The sequence below is a fragment of the Ochotona curzoniae genome, unplaced genomic scaffold (assembly GCF_017591425.1).
Source record: "Ochotona curzoniae isolate NIBS_2020 unplaced genomic scaffold, NIBS_Ocur_1.0 scaffold_4701, whole genome shotgun sequence".
Lineage (NCBI taxonomy): Eukaryota > Metazoa > Chordata > Mammalia > Lagomorpha > Ochotonidae > Ochotona > Ochotona curzoniae.
The window spans coordinates 16,250,786-16,274,630 of record NW_024467122.1 but is presented as its reverse complement, the minus strand read 5'-3'; the positions used below and the strand labels follow the sequence as shown (position 1 = coordinate 16,274,630).

At 45.3% G+C, this 23,845-nt stretch overlaps 1 protein-coding gene across 1 annotated transcript; it reads right to left on the bottom strand.

The window, feature by feature from the left end:
- Nucleotides 1–426: 426 nt before the first annotated feature.
- TBPL2 (TATA-box binding protein like 2) lies at nt 427–22,152 on the bottom strand. The gene is given in 7 exon segments (XM_040969506.1): nt 427–661; nt 6,085–6,179; nt 10,095–10,262; nt 14,549–14,640; nt 16,653–16,740; nt 17,338–17,804; nt 22,015–22,152. Coding segments are annotated over 7 exon segments (1,125 nt in total). The 3' UTR covers nt 427–584.
- Nucleotides 22,153–23,845: the final 1,693 nt, after the last annotated feature.

The window sequence follows — 23,845 nt, the reverse complement described above, 5'->3', positions numbered from 1 at the left end:
GCTTTCAAAATAGACCTTCTGCCATAACTGAATGGTGCCCCAAAGTTTAGGATTTATTTTTGACTGAGAGAAACCATATTCTTGAAAACTTCCCAACAAAGGACTTTCAGGCAGGCAACTTTCATTTGTGTCCCCACTGCACCCAGCACAGTGTCTGGCACCCAACAAGACCATTTGCTGAATATTTTAGAGGGCAAAACTTCAGACTCATTCATTCTTCTCCTGCTATGTATTAGTTTCTGAAGCTCCTTGAAATTTCTGCCTGTTGCTGTGCGTTCCGGAGGATACATGTTAGCGTATTACATACTGAGCATTGGATGTTAACCACAGCGCAGTATCATTCTTGCTAGGCCCTCATTTCTCAAATTCTGAATTGTTGCCTTGCTTACTTTTAAAAATAACATACAGGAGGCATTTGAAGTCATGTTTTCTTCATTTCTTAAGCATCGTCACTCACAAGGAATTACCCTTTAAGTCAAAATGTACTTGGAGCATCTACAATTACAGGTACAATTCCAGCTGGTCCTACACTGGACTCGTGCACACTTTCAAACCAGCTTCGCGAGAGGCCATGAACAATCGTCTCAGGCTTTCTTAAAGCCTTTGAGAATAGGATAGATGTTTTCAAATGCTTCATAAATTTCAGAACGTTCTTTGGCACCTGCAAAAAAAAAAAAAAAAACCAAGTTTACACAATCTTTAATGTAAAAATGCCAATCTGTTCATAATACTAAGATTTTTTTCTTGGGTCATTTTTGTTTTAATTATTTACTTGAGAGACACACAGCAAGAGAGACCTGCCCATGTTCTGGTTCCATCCCCACCAGATGCCCACAAAAAGGAGCAGTTTTGTGTGGTGGCAGGAACCCAGGCTCTTGCCCCATCTGCCATTGCCTCTCAGGATCTGGGTTAGCAGCAGGTTAGAGCACGAAGCGGAAGTGGGTTATCAAGCTCAGGTGCTCTGGTACGGGAAGTGGAAGTCTGAACCAGCACGGTATGGCCCAGGCCAGCTGCCTGCGCCTCCCCTGGGTTTCCATAGGAATGCCCCTCTAACTGTACTGAGAGATGAACTTTGCTTTGGGTATAGAATTTGGCACCCGCACCCTGGAGCAGAGGGGTCTCCGTGTGGGTGTGGCATCCAGCCACACAGTGCTCAGTGGGAACAGGGAATGTTTATCTGGAAGTGTGCCAGGGACAGGGTCCCAGAGTGACTTCCTCAGCGCTTGGGGAGCCCCTAGCAATGAGCCAGCAGCACTTCCTGTGCCCACTCATCTCTGGTGGCCAGCTTGAGGCCCCCACCCCTCATAGTGACTACAGATTGAGACCACATGGAGAAAACTTTTCTGGAATTTTCAATGTATAGATTATTAGGGGCAAAAACTGTATCACCATCATATTTTATAGATTTCAAGGGATCTTGAAATCTAATAAGCTGTAGAATTTAGAAGGCTCAAGGTGACTCAGACAAGTCTCCGCCCTGGGGAAACCTTATCAGTCTGTGCCCATTCCTGGCTTGTCATCAGCTGCCACCTCCAGGCCATGGGCTGGTCCCCTGATGACTGTGTGCAGCATCAACTATAGGACACTTACCTGCCACATTCGCCAGTGAGAAGCAGGAAAAAAGAGGTTAGTGAGATGAATATGAGAATTGCTAATCTGAAGAGAAATGAAAAGTAGCTTCCATTAACACAAGAGCTGTCAAGTTGGAGGGGAGGGAGGCATTAGGGAGAGAAGAAAATTGTCCCTGGCTCAATGATGGGACCGGGGAGAAGAACAGCAGGACCAGCAGGTTAGAGAAGAAGATGGAAATCAGGATTCGGGGTCAAACTTTTTCATACAGGAAAAAAACTGAGCAAGAATAAGGAGAAATCAGAACCCGTGTGTGTTGCTGGCGTAAAGTGGTTAGGCTGCTACGCATGACACCTCGTGACCCACCCATCCACTTCTGGGTAAACACTCCCCCAGGCTAAAAATCGGTGCTGAAATCACACCTGCCACTCACGATAACCAGAACGTGGCGGTGCGCTGCTGAGAGAGCAATGGAGAACGCGTGGTGTGTCCACACAAAGCACACTCTGAGCCGAGTGGCAGCACAGACACATGTTGCCACGTGGACAAACCTTGGAAACAGACCAAGGAGAGCATTTAAACGTAGAAACCCACCACTTAGCCTGTGATGCCGTGGGCAAGAAACATCCACAACAAGTCGGTCCACAGTGAGGGGACTGCAGGGAAACTGCTTACCAGCGCTGCGGCTTTATTTGGGAGCATGGACTGTTCTAGAACTAAATTGTGGAGGGTTCCCTACACACAGTGGTAGAAATGGGCCAAAATGCTGCTGAACTCTAAAATAGGTATACTTTTATCATAGGAATACCACCTCAAGTTAAAAAATATATAGTAATATATATTTAATATTTATAATTTATTAAATGATCATATTTAATAATATATAAATATGGTAACATTATGTATATTTAATATTTATAATTAAATATTTAATAATATAAATAAAATATCGTAACAAATTGAGTATGGAGTCCTCCACTCAAACACTCAAATAGCGGAGTGGGAGGGAGGCGAATCATACACCCCAGAAGTTTGGTGCTGTTTGGTGGGGAGAACTATGCAGAAACCCCGAGCGTTGGCACAGTTTCATTGCAGCCCCCAAATGCTAAGATTGTTGTACAGGGACCAAGCAGTAAGCTGGGGGAGGCGGTCACGGAAAGGCCATTGCGAAAGAACCTGCTATTGTGTTTACCAGCTTCCGTGGCTTCTAGACACATGTGTCTGGAGCAGCCTTTTAGTTGACAGTAAGACATGACAGGGCTAGCAAGCAAACAAGGCTAATTCAGAAAGCTGGTGGAAAATGGGACCAACAGTTGATTTGAGTGTGACACATGTTTGAAATGCATGCATTCATGTTAGTGGCCTGGGGAAAGCGGTGAAAGATGGCTCACGTCCTTGGGCCCCTGCCACCACGTGGGAGACCTGGAAGTGGCTGCTGGCTTTGTCCTAGCTGTCGCAGCCATCTGGGGAATGAGATCAGCTGATAGGTCTGTCTCTCTCCCTCTGACTTTGAAATATACAAATGAATTTTTTTTAAAAGGCCATACTCTATATAGGTCTGTGTGATGCAGTTTAAGGCAATGTGGTGTAAACAGATAACAGCACCCACATATAATGATTATTCCTCACTTCAGTGGTTTCCTTCGCAGCAGAGCCGAATCAGGCTCCTTGTCCACAGAAAGGGCAATCCACGACTTGTAAGAATGAAGAAATCGAGATTTGCCTATTCTGGGTGATTAATATCCATTTTCAGGAGGCATATTGAATAGCATTCCCAATTTTGCAGCAACAATATCCCCTTGCTGTGGTCATTTGAAACTTCTAGCAAACGTGGACCTGAAAGATTTTGTTTTGCTTTTAATCAGGGTAAGTAGAAATGCTGATCTTATTTGAGGATTTTAAAGGAAACCCCTAACAGAAGCTTAGCCTGCGCTTTTAGTAAGGCTGGTTGTGTTGGACTAAGGAGCCTCTCCACGGCAAAAGAAACAATCAACAGAGTGAAGGCACAATGGGAGAGTCAGGACTGATACCCAGAATGTAGAAAGAACTCCCCAGACTTAACCTAACAGGCCAATGAGATGACGAGACCCCTCACAAAAAGACAGTCACATGGTCAAGACATTGTGAGAATACCCTCCATCATCAGCTGGCAGAGAAGTACAAATCCAGCCATGACAAAGGGATGTTGTTGTGGTACAGTATATTAAGCTGCCGTGTGTGGCACCTTCGCTCCGCATGGGAGTGGCTGCACAGAGTCCTGTCTGCTTTCAATCCAGCTTCCAGCTAACGTGCCTGGGAGTGTATCAGCAGATGATAGCCCGAGAGCCTGGGTCTCTCAGAAACTACGCTGGAGTTCCTGCTTGCTTCAGCCTGGCCCAGACCTGACTGTGATGCCTGTATGGGGAGTGAACCAGGGGACGGAAGAGATTCATTTTCATGTTCTCTCTCTGCCGTTCCAATAAAAACAAAATGGAGCTTCACCTTGCCCTAGTTAGACTGGCTATCATCAAAAAAGAGAACAATAACAGATGCTGATGGGGATGCAGAAGCTCCGAGGCCCTGTTGGTGGGAACAGAAAAGGACACAGACATTACAGGAAACTAACAGTACGTCTACTGTGTGGCTGACCTATCGTGCTTCAGGGCGTTTATATAAAGTAATGAAATCAGCAAACCGAAGTGGTACCTGCACCCGCACATTTACTGCTGTGCTGGTCACACCAGTGAAGATGTGCAATCAACCAAACTGAGTTTCCAGAGAAGACCCCAAAGGGACAGGACTAACCGACTTGAACCTTAACCACTGAGTATACATTTTGAATGATCATATTGAACTCTATAAATATGAACAATTAGAGTCAGTTTTAATAAGTCAGTGATCCAGCAGAGTAATCATCTTTAGGATTTCAGCAGACTCATCCAAATTGTTTGAGAAATTGAAAACCAAATAGGCAAAAGTTTTTATACACATTATTCACAAGAGATTAAATGCTATTTACTGGTTGCCTTAAAAACATTATAGATTTGGGGGGCTGGCACTGTGGCGTAGCAAGTAAAGCTGCTGCCTCCAGGGCCAGCATCCCATATGGGCAGTGGTTCAAGTCCCAGCTGCTTCGCTTGCTATGTAATTCCCTGCTAATGAACCTGGGAAAGTAGCAAATGGCCTAAGTTAGGCCCCGTGCCCACAGAGGATATCTAGAAGGAACACCTGACTCCTGGTTTCAGACTGACCCAGCTCTGGTCATTGCAACCATCTGGAGAATGAACCAGCAGATAAGATCTCTCTCAGAATCTCTCTTTCAGTAACTCAAATAAATCTTTTTAAAAAGTGATAGGGGCCCGGCATGGTAGCCTACTGGCTAAAGTCCTCGCCTTGAATGCACCAGAATCCCATATGGGTGCCAGTTCTAATCCCAGCAGTCCTGCTTCCCTTACAGTTCCCTGCTTCTTCTTCCCAAGGAAGAAGGTCAATATGAAGCAGTCAAGGATGGCCGAAAGCCCTGGGATCCTGCACCCGCATGGGAGACCCGGAAGAGGCTCTGGGCTTCTGGCTTTGGATTGGCTCAGCTCTGGCCGTTGCACTCACTTGGGGAGTAAATCAGCAGACAGAAGACCTTCCTCTCTGTTTCTCCTCTTCTCTGTATATCTGACTTTCCAATAAAAAGAAATACTTTAAAAAGTGCTAAATTTCTATTTCTGACTGTTATTGAGGTTAAAAAAATAAGATAATCTTCACTTGTACACTTAAAGCTTTTTTGTGTGTCATTTTATCTTGAAGGCTGAGGATTTGGTAAAGGATACGCAAATGCATTTTGAGTAGGAATGCATGATCTAGAAGTATATTGTATAATCCTTTAAATGGATTAGGCAATTGTTTTTGGATTGGGCAATTTGTACTAAGAAAAAAAATTGGACCTTAAAGCAGTCATATTCTTAAACGTTCCTGAGCATCCAAATAAAAAAATAATTATCGCATCAAAATAAGTGAAGGTCAGTGGCATTTATAAGTGGTGAATAAGCAAGGACCATTGAAGGGATCTGACCACATAACAAGTATGACTCACTACCACATTAGAATAGGGGTCAGGAAACATAGGAGTGCTGAACAAGGCCAAACCACTCACTAGCCTGCGAGAGAAAATCCTACAGAGTGGTTGCCAGAGGGTGCTAGGACATGTGCATTGTAGAGCCTATTTCATCCTGTAATGTCCAGAGCCGCTCTCACTCCATGCTGTCAGAGCTGCACTGTGATAGATGCAATCCACAAAGCCTAAAATATGTATGACTTTCATCTTAGAACATTGTGGGGCATCAGACGCCTTGAAGTAGAGTTCATAGCAATGTGTTAAGCTGGGTGTGTAGTAGCTGCTGAGAAGAAAATGGAGAGATGAATGCCAGTCTCAAAATGGCAAAAACCCGAGAAGGTTGCTGTTTTAGGTATTGGCTGGACAAAGCTAAGGAAAAGCAAAGTGTACACTTAATTTTATGAAAGTCAGAAAATAATTATACACCTTACCTGTCAACACAACTTTCCCAGACACAAAGATAAGCAACACAATTCTTGGTTTCACCATTCTGTAAATAAGGCCAGGAAACAGTTCAGGTTCATAACTGTTAATACACAAAAGGAAAATGTTAACAATAGTATCATTCGTTTAGTTTTCTATAACACTCAAGACCCAGAATGTTAAGCTGTCTACCAAGCAGTTTCAAGTCAGTGTTAATTTTACCAAACACCTTTCGGCTAACTTGACAAAAGTAGGATCCCAAGTGTCTTATGTAGATTTTTGCACTAGTGAATGATAATTTGGGGTTATCATATCCTTTCAAATGCAAGCTTTCCTAAATTATTGCAAGTTAAGAGCATCATATTGACCGTGTTAAGATCTTGTCAGATGATTGTTCTTTTTCTTCCTTAGGCTAGGAAAGTCTACCAGCAAGAGTGTGTCCACATGTTTTTCTGGATTTTCCAAGTTGCAGTAACAAGTCCATTTTGAATACATTATAAATGCTTCAATGTTTGCTTCACAGCTCCAAAGCTGTTTTTGATGACTGCTCTTGGTCTTAGGATAGGTGCTGTACAAAGAAAGGAAACTAAACCCCCAGCTTTTTCAACTCAGGATTTGTTCCTGTGAATAGTAACCCGCTGGTGTTTGCTCCCAATTGGAAGCTGTTTCTACATGGAGCAAAGGGTGATGGAATCTCAGAGTCGCTTTTACACCTGAGGCCAGAGGAGGAGGTAGAATCTGGAAAGACGAGGGGAGTAGACTGAACACAAGCCAGGAGGGATGTAGCAGCAGCTGGGGGGGGGGGGTGGAAAGAAAATTCTTCTCCAAGCAATAGCTAAAGGAACAATGGAGCACTGTGGTGCCCGTGGGTCTTGGTAGTTTAGTGGACAGAGTTCACGAGGCAAAGCTTCATTCAGTTCTGCAATAAGTAAGACCTCCCCCACCCTCACCACCAGCAGAGGTGAAACCTCTTATGGGCTAATTTTTAGATTGGCAGTAATGCCCTCAAAGGGCAAGGCCCAAGAAAATGCAGGCTGGGATGAAGGGAGAGCACTTCCACTTGACCTTCCAGCTCAACCTTAGGACTCGAAGAGAAAAGATGGAAAACAAAAGACTCTAGCGTATAAATGGTGAATGGTGTTGGGGTTCCAGAAAAAATGAAACTTTAAGGTTACCAGCATAATAAGCTCCCCAATTAGAGAGATTTTTAAAAAACTATTTTCTGCTTCATTTGAAATAAAGGTTGAGGTAGGGAAAAGAGTAGTTTGGTTGGGGATGGAGACTATCAAATGTTTGCCAGTTGCCTGGCCAATTTAATTTTAACTCATTCTTTGAATCAAGGTGTCATTTCTCCCAGGTAGCCTTCCCTGATCTTCACCTGCTCCCAGTTTTAGTCAATATCCTGTTGGTCCTATAACACCTTGAGGGGCTTTAACATGATACCTCCTTTCTCATGACTATAGTTGATCAGTTTCTATTGGACGGCATGAGCAAGGGACTACGCTTTATCACTCATGATCATCGCCCTAGCATCTGCTACTCAGTAGTCACCCAGATTTTATTCATTTAGGCAATATGTATTATCAGGTGATTTTCAGATTAAAGATTAAAGCGGAATGAGAAAAAATTACAGAAAACCGTGAAGGTGATTATGGCATAGAAAGAGAAGGTGTGGGGTGACACAAGGCTAACACTTGTCACTGTTAACACATTGATTTTTAAATGTTAATGTACATTTGCAGAATCTGTGGTCCCAGGTGAACTTCTGGTTTTCACACAAGGTACATGGGTTCAGGGAACTGTAACTGACCTGGGCCATGGTTTTCCACAGAGCTATAGGCAACTAAAGAGAGGCCTCGAATTAAAGATACAAGCCTGCTGCGAAAGAGATGCTTGAATGCTCCCAATATCAACAGTATGTGCATCGGTCCTAATCCATCACCTGAGGACAAAGGTCCCAAGGAAGGCATTAGGGGAGACAAGAATGAGGCTAGAAATAGAATTTCAAAGCAAGCTTCCTAACCAGGTTAAAGTAAGTAAAAAGCTACCTGAGGGGCTAGTATTGTGACACAGTGAGCTCAAGTCACTGCTTAGGGCTTACTCTTGTCAGAGTGCTGACTTGAGTCCTGTCCTGCTTCTGATCCAGCTTCCTGCCAATGTGCCTGGGGATCGGTGATGGTCCAAAGGCAGACCTTGATAAAACTTCTGGCTATTGTGGCCATTTAGGGAGCTAACCAGGGCATGGAAGATCTCTCTCTCCTCCCCTCCTTGTTCATGCTGCCTTTGAAATAAAGAAATTGCAAATTAAAAAAAAATAGTAAAAGAAGTTGGAGGTTATAAAATTGACCCAAAAGATAGGTAAGACTAGACAGGCCCACTTTAGCCAGTGTAAAACAGCACATTTGATGATGAATTCTGATCTCACCCTACTGGTCATTTTCTCTTTCTGAAGGTGGCAGTAGTGGCAAGAAGCACTTCTACTCTGGACTCAAGAAAACGTCACTGGTAGAAAAGAAGTGAAAGGAGACTCAGGGCATTGCACACAGCACCCTCAGCTAGCCAGAAAGCAGAACTCTGTCAGCCCTTGACTAAGACACACACCTTGGGTTTCAGGCAAAGCTCCTTCCTTTGCTTAGGAAAAAAATCTGCTCAGAAACAAAGGGGGTCGCGGGTGCTGGAGGACCGTGGCCTGGGCGTCAGGAAGATAAGATGGCCAAGTATTGAAAGACTGTCAAGGATGGAAGGTTTACTGCCAATCTACAAATTAGCTCAAGATTGAAGAAAGAGATCTCAGTTTTGTAAGATGGGGGCATATCCTAGGCATTCAATAAGCACATGTTGGGGGAAAAATGAATGCAAATGAGGAAAAAAATGTAACTAAGAAACATAAATGTTCCCTGATGCATATGCTAAAAGGTAAGAAATCAACTAAGAATTTTTGGCAGAAAAATTGCAAAATGACTTTTGACTTCTGTTTAGATGGAATATAAAAGGAAATACAGCTCTACAGGTCCATCCCTGGATATTAAGCTTAAAGCTGCTCTGTGGTAGAGAGAAGGTAAAAATACCAGAAGGAAATAAATGACTCAAGCTCAAGTTTGAACAAAAGGATCCGAGAACTTGGCATTGTGGTGCAGCTAGTTAAACTCAGGCCTGGCACACAAGAATCCCTTACTGGAAATACTGGTCGAGTTCCAGCTGCTCCGCTTCTGCTCAACTCCCTGCTAATGTGCCTGGGAGAGCAGTGGGATGACCCAAGTGCTTGGGCCCTTGCAACTCGGAGTTCCAGACTCTTCAGCCTGGCTCAGCCTTGGCTCTTATGGCCACCTGGGAAATGAACACTGTCTCTCCCGCTCACTATGTAACTCCGCCTTTCTAATAAAGAAATCCATATTTTACAGAGATGGAATTTGAGAGCATCTGGGATTCTCCTTGCTCCAGTGCCTTCCCCCAGAAGTGTATTCCAGAAGAGGGAGAGATTAGTCGATCTCCCTCACTGCGATAGGGATTATAGTTCCACACAAAAAACAAACTTCCAGTCAAAAAAGGCAAAATCAACATAGGGTTTCGGAGATCAGGTGATGGCCATTCTTACTGCTTTTCAATCTTTGCAGGCTTTTCCTACTCACCTAACCCATTCTCCTATTCCTTTGCTTCTTTCCCCATCATTAATCACAGTCTTTTCCCAAATCTATAGGTCAGCATGTAGGCCTCTGGCCAGCAACACTGGCGTTTCCTGCAAGTGTTTCAGTACTGCAAACTCAAGAAGGTCCTCCAAAGTTTCTCACGCTATCCAGGTCATTACGACACAGTTTCAGTTTCAAAGCTGCTATTTCCAGTGTTCCTATAGCATCACCCAGTGAGGACAGGGGCACAAGATGTTAGCCGTGTATTTCTGTGTTCCTGCCCTCCCCCACCTGTGAGCAGCCACACCTGCTCTGTAAGATCCACATGCAGCTTGGGGGGCCCAAAGCTAACATACTGCAAAGCTCAACGTGCTGCCCTGCAGCCACCATACCTACTGAACTGCTGATGGGTTAGCACCAAGCCCTCCAGCCGGATGGGAAATCGCACGTCGCAGCTCCCGACCATGTTCTGGATTTTAAAGTCAAGAAATCTGGCAGGGTACCCAAGCTTCTGCACCACGCGGGCATACTTCCTCGCTGCAAGTCTAGACTGCTCCTCGCTGGGAAGGGACACATAATGTTGACAGGCATCCCAAACCCTGGGCCCTTCTTACTTCTCATGTGGTACTCACAAGCTTCTCAATTCTTTTCCCTCTCATACCGCAAGAGTCTATGTGAGGAAGAGGCTGCACCTTCTTGCACGCCTGGCGCAGTCTCCTACAAGGGGCACTTGTGGGATTGAACTGGAAATGAGTTTGTCTCGGTTTGTCACTCCCCGCATGGGAGGTACTTTGCCTCTTATTACTTAAGATTTTATTAATTTTCTTGGAATGGCAGATTTACAGAGAGGAGAGACAGAAAGATCTTCTTCTGTCTGCTGGTTTACTCCCCAAGTAGCCCCGACAGCCAAAGCTGAGCTGATCCAAAGCCAGGAGCCAGGAGCTTCTTCTAGGTCTCCCATATGGATGCAGTGTCCCAAAGCTTTGGGCCATCCTCTGCTGCTTTCCCAGGCCACAAGCAGGGAGCTAGATGGGAAGTGGAACAGCTGGGGCATGAATCTGTGTCCAAATAGGAGCCTGCACTTGGATAGAGAGGATTGGCCAATTGAACCAACATGCTGGTCCCTACTTCTGCCTTTTAAGTATTATGTAAATTTTCAGTACTGCTCTGGGTTAGGGGAGACAACTTATTTAACCAGCCTTCCAGGGGAAGTTTCCAAAATTCACCAAGTTTGAAAGCCAGCCATCTGATCTTAATGACACACTATTCAGATGGGGAAGACCACAAGACTCAGACACATCCGAAAAGCACAGCCAAGAACACAGACATGTGCTAAGCAGCACAGGCCTACTGTTAGGGGCTGAGGTCTTTAACGGACAGTGCCCCCAAAAGACAACTTGTCAGATTTTACTCAGAGTTTCTCACACACCTTACATCCAACCCAACCCAGAAGGAAACTCATCCAGCTATGTGGTTGTGTCTCCCATCTGTCCTTTTCCCTCCCTATATCCATGTCAGAGAATAAAGTCCAGAGATTCCTGGCTTCGTTTTGTCATTTTTCTTTTAACTGTTTCAGCCAAAATCAAGCAGTGAGGTCCCAGCACAATGGCTCACTTTGTTAATCCTCCCCCTCAAGCTCTGGGATCCCATATGGACACCCATTTGTGTCCTAGCTGCCCTACAAAATAAAACAGTGAGCGGGCAGGGATGATACCTAGGGATGGGATCAGGTCATCCCCGCTTCTGAGTTGTAAAATTCCAACCACCTGAAAGCAGGGTTGGTATTGTAGTCAGAGGGTTAAGGCCATGCCAGCACCCCATACGAGAGTGTAGTTCAGTCCTGTCTGCTCCATTTCCAAGTCAGCTCCCTAACAGTGCTCCTGGGAAAGCACAACATGGCCCAACCGCTTGGGCCCTTGCACCCATATGGGAGACCTGGATGGAATTCCAGGCTCCTGGTTTTGATTTGGCCCAACCTGGCCCATCTCTGGCTATTGCAGCTTATGTGGGGAGTGTCCAGCAGACAGGAGAGCTCACTGCCTTTCAAATGAATCAGTGTTATAAACAACATACACTCTCAAAAGCCAGGCCAGCTTGGACTTGCTGGCTTGAACCAAGAAAGTGTCTGGTTCTATGTTTATAGCTCCTTCCCCAACACTGTTCCTGTAGTAATTACTTTATTACTGACTTCCTGGGACGTTTGCTTCTCCCTCCCCACTGCTAACCACGGAAACATCCTTCCCAGCAAAGCCATGTTGCTGAGTGAACAGTGAAATAGTTTTCATTTTTGATAACCATATTTTGCTTAAATGATCCGTTATATTTCCCATAATTTTAGTAAGTGTGAATTTTGAAACCATGTATAGTCCTGTAGTTTCCTGGAATAGAAGCTCCAATTATGCAGAAGCTTCACTAACAATCCAAATGTGTTCAGTGTGCAAACGTTAGAAAAGTGAAAGCCCCTGAAGCCTCATTACTAGTGATGGTAACCACTTAGATCGGACCTTTCACGTTTTTGCTATGCAAACACACAGCTCTTCCTTACTTTTATTATTACACCCAAAGAGGATCAGTATGTGTACATTTTTGGAGATAATATTACCATCTCTTTTACTAACCAAATTTTCACAATGGAGCCTGATGCAATGCCTCAGTTGGCCAATCCTCTCCCTTCAAGCTCCAGGATCCCATATAGGTGCCGGTTCATGTACCTGCTGCTCTACTTCCCATTCAGCTCCCTGCTTGTGGCCTGGGAAAGCAGCAGAGGGTGGCTCAAAGCCTTGGGACCCTGCACCCATATGGGAGACCTGGAAGAAACTGCTGGCTCCTGGCTTCAGATTGTTTCAGCTCTTGCCACTGCAGTCACTTGGGGGAGTGAACCAGAGGATGGAAGATCTTTATTTCTGTCTTTCCTTCTCTCTGTAAATCTTGCTTTCCAATAAAAATAAATAAATCTCAAATTTTCACAACTCACTTTTGCAGACTCAAAAGACTGATACATGTTTGGACGGTAACTATCTCATTGTCACTATTCAAGTTTTTTACTACTAAAATCTAGGAACAGAATACATTCAAGCAAGTTAAGATATTCATGAATGAGTAATATAAGCATATTTTTCATGAAAATTGGACAATTTACTTTCTATACTCCAGCGTGATATAATGTGATCATCCTTGCAATTCAACATTTGTGTATGTTACTAATGCAGTTTTACTTTGTGACTTAAAATTAAAGTCCTATTGGTAAATGCTTAATTTCACTTTCCTTGATTGAAATAATGCGGAAACACACACCTTTCAGACTTCTCATCCAAGTGGCTAAAAGTCACTTAAACATGAAGGCTTCTGGAACCAGGGATTCACCAACTCATAGAAGTACAGAAACATACTTAATCATAGATGAAACAACAACAGAGCCAGATTTGTTATGTAGAAACATGTGGAGAACTGGGACAAGAAAAGATTTTTCTGTAAATGTACCAGGGCACTGACTTATCAAAGTAATTATAGCAAAATCAAACTGGAGACCCTCATTTGTCCATCTGAATTACGGATTCAGTCCTTCAATCACACACTGAACATGTCAATCATTTCGAGAAAGATCTAGATGCTTCAAAATGCCAACCGTCCTCTCCCTATTACTAAGGAAGACCTGCAAAATATCGAAAAAAAACACATGAAGTCACCATTTGTATAAGGGAATGCCTTCCTAAGCATGAGATGCCAAAAACCGTGAAAAAATGCTATAGATGGAGTATACACAAAAACATTTTAAATCTCTTTAAAAAACACAAAACAGCATAAAAAATGACCTGAAAAAATTTACAGTATAGAATGGTGAAAATAGTCAAAATACAAAAAAATGATCAACAAGAGGCAAATATCTCCATAGGATATTAGGCAAAAAAGATAGTCAGCAATTTGCATGCTTATGAACAGCTACTCGATCTCACTAGAAAATAAAAGGAAACAACTTTTTCTTTGCCAATTATTTCAGCAAACGTGGAGAAGAACATGTTGATAGCTGGTGTTCCTAAGAGAAAATAGACACTTGGGAAATCTCAAGAGCAAAAGGGACCAGTATTGTGGCATAGTGCGTTAAGCCCCCTTCTGCAGCTCTGGCAATCCACACGCTCATCAGTTAGAGTTCTGGATGCTCCTCTTCCCACCTAGCTCTGTGGTGATAGGCTGGGAAAGCAGCAGAAGATGGCCCAAGTGCTTGGACCCCCAAACTCATGTGGGAAACTCAGAAGAAGCCACCGTCTTCAGCCTGAGTAAGCTTTGACTATTCTAGCCACTCAAGGACTGAACAGATTGAAGAACTCTCTCTTTTTCAAATAAAACAAACAAAAGTCTGAAAAAAAAAATGGAGCAACTGGTAGAGCCTTTCAGGGCAATTTGCTCCCTGTCATTGTGACTCAGGCTTGTTGGAGAAAGGCCGCACTTGCCGTGGGCACAGGGCCTCCTTACGCAGGTGCATGGAGAGGCAGCGTTCAGGGGACACCACCTGAAGGTACACGCGCAAGGCCAAGACACATTCAACGTCCCTTTCCGAAGTCCTGCCCACAGTGGCTTCTCCAGGCACGCTGCCTTTTTTTTCCCCTTAAAAACAAATGCAGCAGCCAAGTCTCTTGGGTTTAGTGGGGTGAGCCGTCTGTGAAATGTGGGATGTAACTCAATCTTGTGAGGACTGAGGGTTTTTCTCCCAGGACTGGGATTTGATGAAGTCAACACCTTGGCAAGGGAGCGCCTTGGGCTCTGCGTGCTGTGCACCGCAGCACGCTAACCGCGCTCCCTGGTTTCCACACAGACCTGTGGGGCGAGCATGGACAGAGGCTCCTCCTACCTTTTGGCGCCCGTGCAGACCATTTTCCCGGAGCTAAATATGAGGGCTGTCGTCCTGGGCTCTCGGATCCTCATGATCACTGCGGCAAACCTCTGGGTACAGAGAGCCAAGAGCACAGTCAGCCTTGGCCCGGGCTTACCTCTCTTCCGGCTGGGAAAATGTGCTGGAAATGAAAGCGATCACGGACATCGAGGCCGGATGGGAAAGCATCATGTCTGAGTCTAGTCTTTCCGCAGTGAGTGACAAGTAGTTATGGGGCCGGCAATGTGCTGAAGCCACTGATGCTAGCGCTCCGTGTCAGGTACTGTTCGACTTCTCGGCTCCCCATACAGCTCCCTACTAATGCAAACTGGGAAAGCAGTGGAAGCTGATCCACACACATGGATTTCCTACCACCCAAGGGGCAGACCCCGAAGGCGCTCCTGACTCCCAGCTTCAGGCTGGTCTAACACTGCAATCAGCTGGGTGGGTGAAGCAGTAGATGGGAGCTCATTGGCACTTGCCCACTTGGTTCACCCTCCCCAGTGGTCCCAACTGTCTGGACTGGACCAGGCTGAAGCCAGGAACTTCATCCAGGTCTCCCACATGGGTAGGACTCAAGCACTTGGGTTACTTTCTGCCTGCCTTTCCCTGTAAATTGTCAGTGAGCTGGGTCAGAAGTACAGCTGCTGGGACTCCACTCAGATCCGCTGCACCACAACACAGGCCCTTATGAGGGGATTCTCAAAGGAGAATTCCTTAGCAGCAGTGTGGACAAGCCCCCCAGGCTATACTGATGAGCTCCAGGAGGGAAAGGATTGGTCTACCACAGGTATTCCAGTCGCGACCTGCTCTTCCTCCCAGTCCCGTCTCTCTTCCTGGTTCCTCTGCTCCTCTTCCCCATGTCTCCTTTCCCAACTAAGCTGAGAAGGACTCTGGGCTGGGTACCATGAGAGCTGACCCAGGCTGGGGCTGTACCACAGCTCGCCTCAAAGCCAGACAGGCATGTTTCTGAGTTGAGGGGTCAACCATAAAATCATTCTTAAGGGGATCAGCACAGCGATGTATTGAGTCCCGTCTGGGCACCAGTTCAAGTCCCAATTGCTCCACTTCTTATCCAGTTCCCTGTTAATGTGCTTGGAAGAGTAGTGGAGGATGGCTCAAATCCTTGGGTTCCTGCTACCCATATGGGAGACCCAGAAGAAGCTCCTGGCTTTGGCTTGGTTCAGTTCTGGCTGTTGTGGCCGTTCGGGGAGTTAACCAGTGAATGAAAGAGGCTCTCTCCGCCTTTGTCTTCCATTTTGAAAGTTTTCTGTCATGAAAGAACTATGCATGGCTTCAGGAAGTTTTTGCACTAACATTAACTGATGTTTCCCAGAACTATCAGAGGTAAACACTTAATCCATACATGCAAAGACTTTGGGTTCCTATTAAAGTGGCCCTTTGAAGACTCACTCCTAAGTCCTCCACCACCTAAGCCCCATGCACTTTATTGTAGTAGAGGGCACATCTTAAGTCATCTTCGCACTCCTAAGGGCAGAGCCTGGCAAATCATTAAATGTTGATTGGATTGACAAATCCAATCCCTCTAGTTCATAGGCTTTACCTGGCCTTGTTGGGACATAAGAAAGAATGGATTTTGTTAAAACCTTACAATTAGTAGAAGCTTGAACTTTACACTGTGTGTGTGTGTGGTGTGTTTTTTTAAATCAACAATCTCAAATAAGAGAAATTGCAAATGGAAAAATATACAAGTACTAGCTAGGTGGGAACATTTAGAAAAGGCTCCTTTTTTTCTAAAAATAGAAATGGCATTTTAAGAAAGTGAATATCCCATTAGGCAGGCTACAAACAGTCACACTGAAAAAGGTTTTTGAATCACTAGGAAAAGCTCTTAACTTGCAGGAACTATTCAGCAACAATTGCTTTATTCGGCTTAGAGAATGAAATTGTTTTGGTAACTTCAAAACAGTGGCACCATAGTGAAGCCTTTGAGATGCCCAAAGCTTTTCTGCCCACATTCAAAAAGCAAAACCACAAAGGAATGAGCCAGTCTCATGAGCAGATGAAGCAAAGTCAATCTAAGGAGCAGCTAGCCATTGAACAAAGTGTTGACAAGTCTTACCTTTGGGTTATATTCTGCATTTTTTGCATGCAAAGCTATTTTCTTCAGATCCAATTTACAGGCCAGGTTGACAGTGGAGACTATATTCCTGACAGAACAAGTCAGCTTAGAAAATTATAGCATATGTAAAGAGTTAAGAAGACAAGACAACCAACTAAGTGCTTCACTTTGTAAGTTACCCCTTAGCAACTCCCAGGGTGGGGGTGGAGGGGGGTTGGGTGTTACTTCCACGGTGAAACACACAGAGATTTGGACCCTGGTAAGACGTGAGAATCCCAACCTGAAATACTCAAATGGCTTTTTACTGAAGTTTCACGACTGGGTGACTCAAGTTATGTTTTAAATTGCTTCTAAAACTATGTCTGAAAATAGAAACCATAATTTTGAACCAATTTGCACACTGAATTCAATTTTCCACCTTTCTATTCTTTGTGTTCATCTAACCCTTACCACAATTTTCAGCCAATTCACTGAGTTACTAAAAACAATACAATCCTCCAAGAACGTATCTATTAATCCTAAACTTCATCTTCGGGGAAGCAAGAAAGTCTAAACTCCCAGTCTGTTAAGAACAAATAAAGAATAACGAAAGCAAAAATTCTGTCCCCTACACTCCTATCTTGGAATTAGTTGACACCCCAAAGCTTCATTCCATTTAAAACAAAAGAAATAAAACGCAACTTACTGTAGCTGAGGCACAATTCCAGAACATTCTGTGACAGGTGTCATCGGCATCATGGGAGTTATGGATGCCAAAGGCAAGGGGTCGGAGCTGGGTTTCTCAGGAGAGGGATGGTGGGAGTCAGTCCCCCCAGCCTGCAGCAGCTGTGTGTGGGGAGCCAGCAAATGGTGGCTCTCGGGACCTAGGCCAGCACCCTGCTCACTGGGTGATGGCAACCTGCCTTGCTGCTGGTGATTTTCACAGCTTTCTTCCATTTCCAGCTTGCTTGGAATGACAGGCTGGCCTTTATTGTCTTGGGTCAGTTCATCCGGTAAGAAGCTAAGATCCACAGAGGGAAAGTTCTCAGCTGCTTCTTCGCATTCTTCAGGATGCAGATGGAAGGCAGCCTCTGGATTGGATGGGTTGGGTACGTACAAATCGTAAGGTACCACTGGACTGAATGGGGGAGCCATGACAGGGATGAGGCCATCCTGGGCAGTTCCCAAACACACACACACAGAATAAAACAAACAGAACAGCAGGTTATGGGGCCGGCACTGCGGCTCAAAGGCTAATCCTCCACCCTGTGGTGTTAGCATCCAATATGGACAGCTGGTTCGTGTCCTAGTTGCTCCACTTCTAGTCCAGCTCCTTACTTACGGTCTGGGAAAGCAGTGGAGGATGATCCAAGTCCTCAGAACCCTGCATCCATGGGGATGACCTGAATGAAGCTCCTGGCATTGTGGCCATTTGGGGATTGAACTATTGGATAAAGACCTTATTGATGTGTAAATCTGCCTTTCAAATAAAAATAATCAAGTTACACCCAAGGGGCTACAGTGGCAAACAGGCATTGTGCTCAGTGTGATGGACAATTCAAGAGTCCTTATTTGAGACTATATCAAAAAGACCAAGAACAACATCGGATTAAAGATGTATTTGGGGACAAAAGTGTTAAAAATCCATGTGTCATGTTTTCAGAACACATTTCCTGTGAACTCTCTGAAGGCCCTTCACGTTTATGCCCTGCCTTTTTCTATAAAGTATTGATAAGATGCTAGTGAATGTGGCCACTGCTGTGATGCAGAGGGTAAAGTCACTTCCTATAGTGCTGGCATCCCTTATCAGCCCTGGTTCAAATCCCAGCTGCTCCAGTTTCTGGCTTTGGATCAGACTAGCTCCCACTGTTTTGGACATTTGAGGGAGAGAACCAGCAAATCACTTTCTCTCTTTCTCCTCCCCTCCTCCGCTCTGCCCTCCTCCCCGGGCCTTTCAAATAAATACATCTTAAAAAAAAAAAGAAAAAAGATTCTATAACAGGTTTACAGCACCTTGGACAGTATTTCTGGAAATTCTTCTGAAAAACATTTACAAAATGTCTTTCCTACTTCAGTTAGCTCTCTCATCATTTGCCACTCTCTAAACCCAACAGAAACATTGAGCAGTCATGATGGAGTATACTTAGAAAAAAATGGATTTCCTGCACAACTTAATTGGCTTAAGCAATTCTTATTGTTTAAGTTCATACCTCAAAGAATAAGTGAAGGAAATTTAAGATAGAGTCTTGATTAGACTTGGTAATGATCCATGGTTATTCCTTTTAGAAAAAGGAGAGGTTAAGATGTTCTAGTTATGCAAATTCTTGATAGAAGTGGCCAGTGCCCATATGGCTATTGGTTCAAGTTCCCATTGCCCCTCTTCCAATCCAGCTCCCTATGAATGGCCTGGAAAAGTATCAGAATGGCTAAGTCCTTGGGTTCCTGCCACCCATGTGCCTTCAATTTAGTCCAATCCTAGTCATTGTGACCATTTGCGGATTATACAAGTGGATAGAAGATGTCTTTTTTCTTTTCACTCTGCCCTCCAAATAAATGTTTTTTAAAAAGTCATAAGACAAAAGCAATGAGAAATTTCTAAAAATCATGATAGGCAAAGTTATAGAATTTTAAATGGTCAAGAAAGTTGAATACATCCATGTACTATATTTCCAGCCCTGCTCATAGCCTGTTACCCAGCTCCTGGGGCAGCAGCTAGGGTGAAGTTCATGGACTTCATTATGGAAAGATCTTGAACTTGGCACAGGCATGACCACTTGTTTTGCCCAGTTTGCAGGCTTGGATTCCAGCTTTTACACACTGCTTTCCACATATCTGGTCCTTTAGATGATCTTGTTTCTGGTAACTTGTCACAGATATGCCACATCCCACTTTGTTACTGACCTTAGCTATCTACATTAGACAAAATTCATGTGCCTCAAAAAGTTCCTGGAAATGGAATTTTAAAATTTGGGTGCAAAAAACAAACAAAAAAAACCTTAAAATCCATGCATATGAAAAGCTCATGAAAAACAAATTGCATGAAAATACTAAGCACAGATTTCAAAAGGGTCTTATACCCAAATGCATCTTCTAGTTCTGTTTTCCCATCACCTTGAGATGCCCCTGCAGCATGTCTGGTTGGGTCCTACGGAATTGTTCTGTTACTATAAATCCAGCAGATGGCAGAGGCGACTAACTGTTCCCAGAAACAGCTAGAAAAATGAAACTGTTCTCCTGGAGTAAGATTGCTTTAAGATTTCAATTTCATTTTGAATTTTATAATCCCCTCGAGGAGCCTAAGGAAAGTGGAGTGGGGACCGTGACTGTGGGTTCTGATTCCCCCTCCACAGTTCCTCTGGCTTTTTTTTGGTCCTGGTCCAGAAGGACTCTCCCTAGGGCATTAAAGCTCTCACCAAGGAGGCCACACTTCAGCAAGATGTTCACTGGTCCCGGACTGGACAGCCCTGTGCGGGTCACGTACAGGAGTACACCGGGAGCAGTTAGGTTTACTTTGGTCGCTGCCTCCTTGGGCCTGAGTTTGAGAAAAAATGTTAAAAGACATTTATTTATATGAAAGGCAGAATGGCACAGAGAGGGAAATAGAGGTCTTTCATCCTCTGGTTCACATGCCATATGTTCCCACAGCTGCCGGGGTAGGGCCCAGGAGCCTGGAGATATATCCAGATCTCCTCCTTGGATGGTAGGGATCCAGGACTTGGCTTTCCCAGGCACAGGAGCTGGCAGCTAGATCAGAACTACAGCAGACAGGTCTGGAAGGGATACTAATAGGGGGTGTTTGTGACTTGCTGTGCCAAAATGCCAGCCCCCAGAAGCATCTTTTTTTTTTTTTGTCAGGTTTTTCAGAATCGTCATCCTTCCCAGAGCCTTTCTGAATTAAATCTGTGTTAAATGCTACAGACTTGCTGTCCTTGTCTTCAAAAAGTACCCTGCAAGAAGAGTTGCTTGCCTGCCTTTTTTTTTTCCCCCTCCAAGGGCAGGCATTGTGGCACAGCAGGTAAAGCCACTGCCTGTAATGGTGTCATCCCATATAGGTGCTGGTTTCAGTCCCAGATGCTCCACTTTCCAATCCAGCTCTCTGCTAATGTGCCTGGGAAAGCAGAGGAAGATGGCCCAAATGTGTGGGCACCTGCCATCCAAATGGCAAACCTGGAAGAAGCTGTTGGGACCATCTGAGGAGTGAATCAACAGATGGAAGGGCTGTGCCTCATGCTGCAACTGACTCCAAATAATTAAGTAGATAACTCTCTTTCTAAAAAAAAAAAGAAAAAGAAAAAGAAAAAGAAAGAAAGGAAGGAAGGAAGAAGGGAAGAGGAGAGAGAGGAAAAGGGGGTTATCTTCCATCCACACTGGCTCACTTCCCTAATGACTGCAATAGTTGGATCTGAGCTGATCTGAAGCCAGGAGCTTCTTCCAGGTCTCCCATGTTGGCGCAGGGTCCCAAGAACTTGAGCCTTCCTCCACTGCTTTTCCAGTCCATAAGCAGGGAGCTAGACAGGAAGTGGAGCAGCCAGGACTAGAACCAGTGCTTATATGGGATGTTGGTGCTGCAGGCTGAGGATTATCCTGTTGAGCCACTGTGCCCGCAACCCCCTCCCCCCTTTTTTTAGTACTTCTTCCTTTACCACAATTGACTCTTAAAGAACAAAAACAAAAACAACACACACACAAAGACTTCAGGCAGCTGTTAAACATAGTAGGAAGGTGCAGGTTACAGCACCTGTTCTAATTAGAATCTTAGGTTCCGGTTCCAGCTCTGGCTCCTGATCCTGCTAACAGGCACCCTGGGAGGCAAGCGGTCACGGGTGTAGTGATTGAGTCCCTGCCGCCCACGAGGGAGGTTGGGATTGAGCTGTTAGCTCCCCACACCTCAGCCATTGCGAGCATTTGGGGAGCAGGCCTGCGCAGGTGACATCTGTTTCTCTGACCCCTTCAAAGGCAGGGGGTGGGGGGCCCTCTAAGGATAATTAGCCGAAAGAAGCGGCAGCTGTCTCTGCCCGCTGGCAAAGCGCATGACCACCAGTTGTACTAGGTAGTTTGTTTCCGGAGGCCTCTCAGGCTGCCACCCCTCGCAGGGCAGCGTCAGTCCCCCAAAGATGCCTGTTTTTTTGTTTTTGTTTTTGTTTTTTTAACGAAGGAGGAACGACAGGACTCATCTGACTCTAGAAGCACACCAGAGCGGGCTGCAGTTGGGCATTGCTGCCGGAGGCAGGTTTCCTGCCCTCTAACACGCTGAAAGGACGGATAACCAAGCCCACCCCGTAGTGTGGCCATGAACTTTAAGAGTCATGACCCAGGCAAAGCCCTTGGAACACAAGACTTAGCACTCAGCAACTGGGCCAGTAGCGGCGGCTTCCAGGCTCACCTGGGCGGCACACCGGTCCAGGTAAAGCTCCAGGTATGTGTCCTCCTCCATGGGGAGAGGTCCTGTTGGTGGGGGCAGGTATCCAGCGACTCCGGCAAGCAGCTACGGAAGCTGTCCACATCCAGGCGCAGAGGCCATTTATCAGCTCCTTGGGGCCGGGCGGGGGCTCAGGGCACGAGGAGGCACAGGTGGCCGCAGTTTGGGCTGGGAGAGGCGTGGCCAGCAGCATGAGCTGAGGCCGTGGGGAGGCCGTGGGTAGGCCGTGGGTGGGTGGGGGGTGGCTTACTCTTCAGGACGTGCAGGCCTTGCTTCTGGAACGAAACTATGTAAGGAGAGTCAACCTGAGTTCTCTGGGTATGAAAAAAAAGTGGGTTTTGTGAAAATTTTACTGCGAGAGAGCAAGAGAGAGTTCATCCATAGGTTAATTGCCCAATGTCTGCACAGCAAGGGTTGCATCTGGGTCTCCCACCTGGGGGGCAAGGGGCCTGGGTGCCTCCCAGGATGTGCCTTTATAGGAAACTGGAATCAGCAGTGGCCGTGGGGCTTGAACCCATGCACTACAATCTGGAATGCCAAAATCCCAACTTGTGGCTTAACAGCGAGGCTAAACATCTTTCCCTTTCCCCACACTTTATTGGAAAGGCAAATGTACAAAGAGAAGGAGAAACAGAGACAAAGATCTTCCATCTATTGGTTCACTCCTCAAATGGCTGCAATGGCCAGAGCTAAGCTGATCTGAAGCCAGGAGCTTCTTCCAGGAAATGATAGGTGTGAAATGAGGCATTTGATAATCACCACACTATACTGTATGCGCGTGTACCGTTATGCTCCAACTGAGCCCTGGTGCTGAGGGAATGTTGAGAAGCCGTGCTGCACTAGGGGGCGCTCCTTCCTTTCCACAAAGGACTTGGTCTGTGGGGCAGGCAGCTCAGGCAGGAGAGGAGAAAGGTATACAGGCCTCCTGGAGACGTTCTGTGCATCTGTACGCCTGCGCATTTTACACAAGGAGCGTCTGTGTATGGCTGTTCCATCAGAAGTGCTTGTAGAAGCACGAGAACCAGGGCAGGGGGCCGCCGTGTTAACGCTCTGAACCTATTTCCTGCGGATGCTCGTGGTCTCCTGTCACTCTCACAAGATTGCTCACCAGAACCAAAATGCGAAAGTGCTTTGTAAACAGACAAGCACCACAAACAAACAGGGTGTCTTAATTCCAACGGGTGTGTGTCTTTCATCTCATGACCCATATGTCAGGCCAGGTCTGTGGGGAACATAGTGGAAATACGGCGAAATACGCTTTGCTCTTCAAATTGCACTTGTTCAGGTTGGAAACTAAGCAGGCCAGAGCAGAGACTTAGAAAAAAGAATGAAATATGAAATTCTGAAAATGCATTGCTCATAGTTTCTGGTTGTAGTTTGCACTGGCATCTAGTTCTACAAGAAGGTTTTTGATTCCTGTTTTCACCACTCTTGTGTTGCATTTTTATTCCAGCAGCATAGTTGTTAACTTCACGTTGATGAAAACTTATTATTTTCACTCCAGTGTGGACTGTGCTCTGTAGTTTTATATTTTAGGGGATACAGAATGGAAGTGCAGTGGGGACTGATGTGTTCAGATATGGAGACAAAGTGCTGTGTGTCTCTACGCGGAGAGACCAGAGATGAACTCCCTGTAAAAGAACTGAATACATCCTAACAGTAAGATGATGGTCTCTCAGACAATGTGCATGCCCGCACTGGACAACAGTGTGACTGTTCATGAAGGACATCCATTGTAAAACTAGAGGGAAAATCAGTGTGTGTGGGGGAAACCTTGGGAAAGGGCACAGGCAAC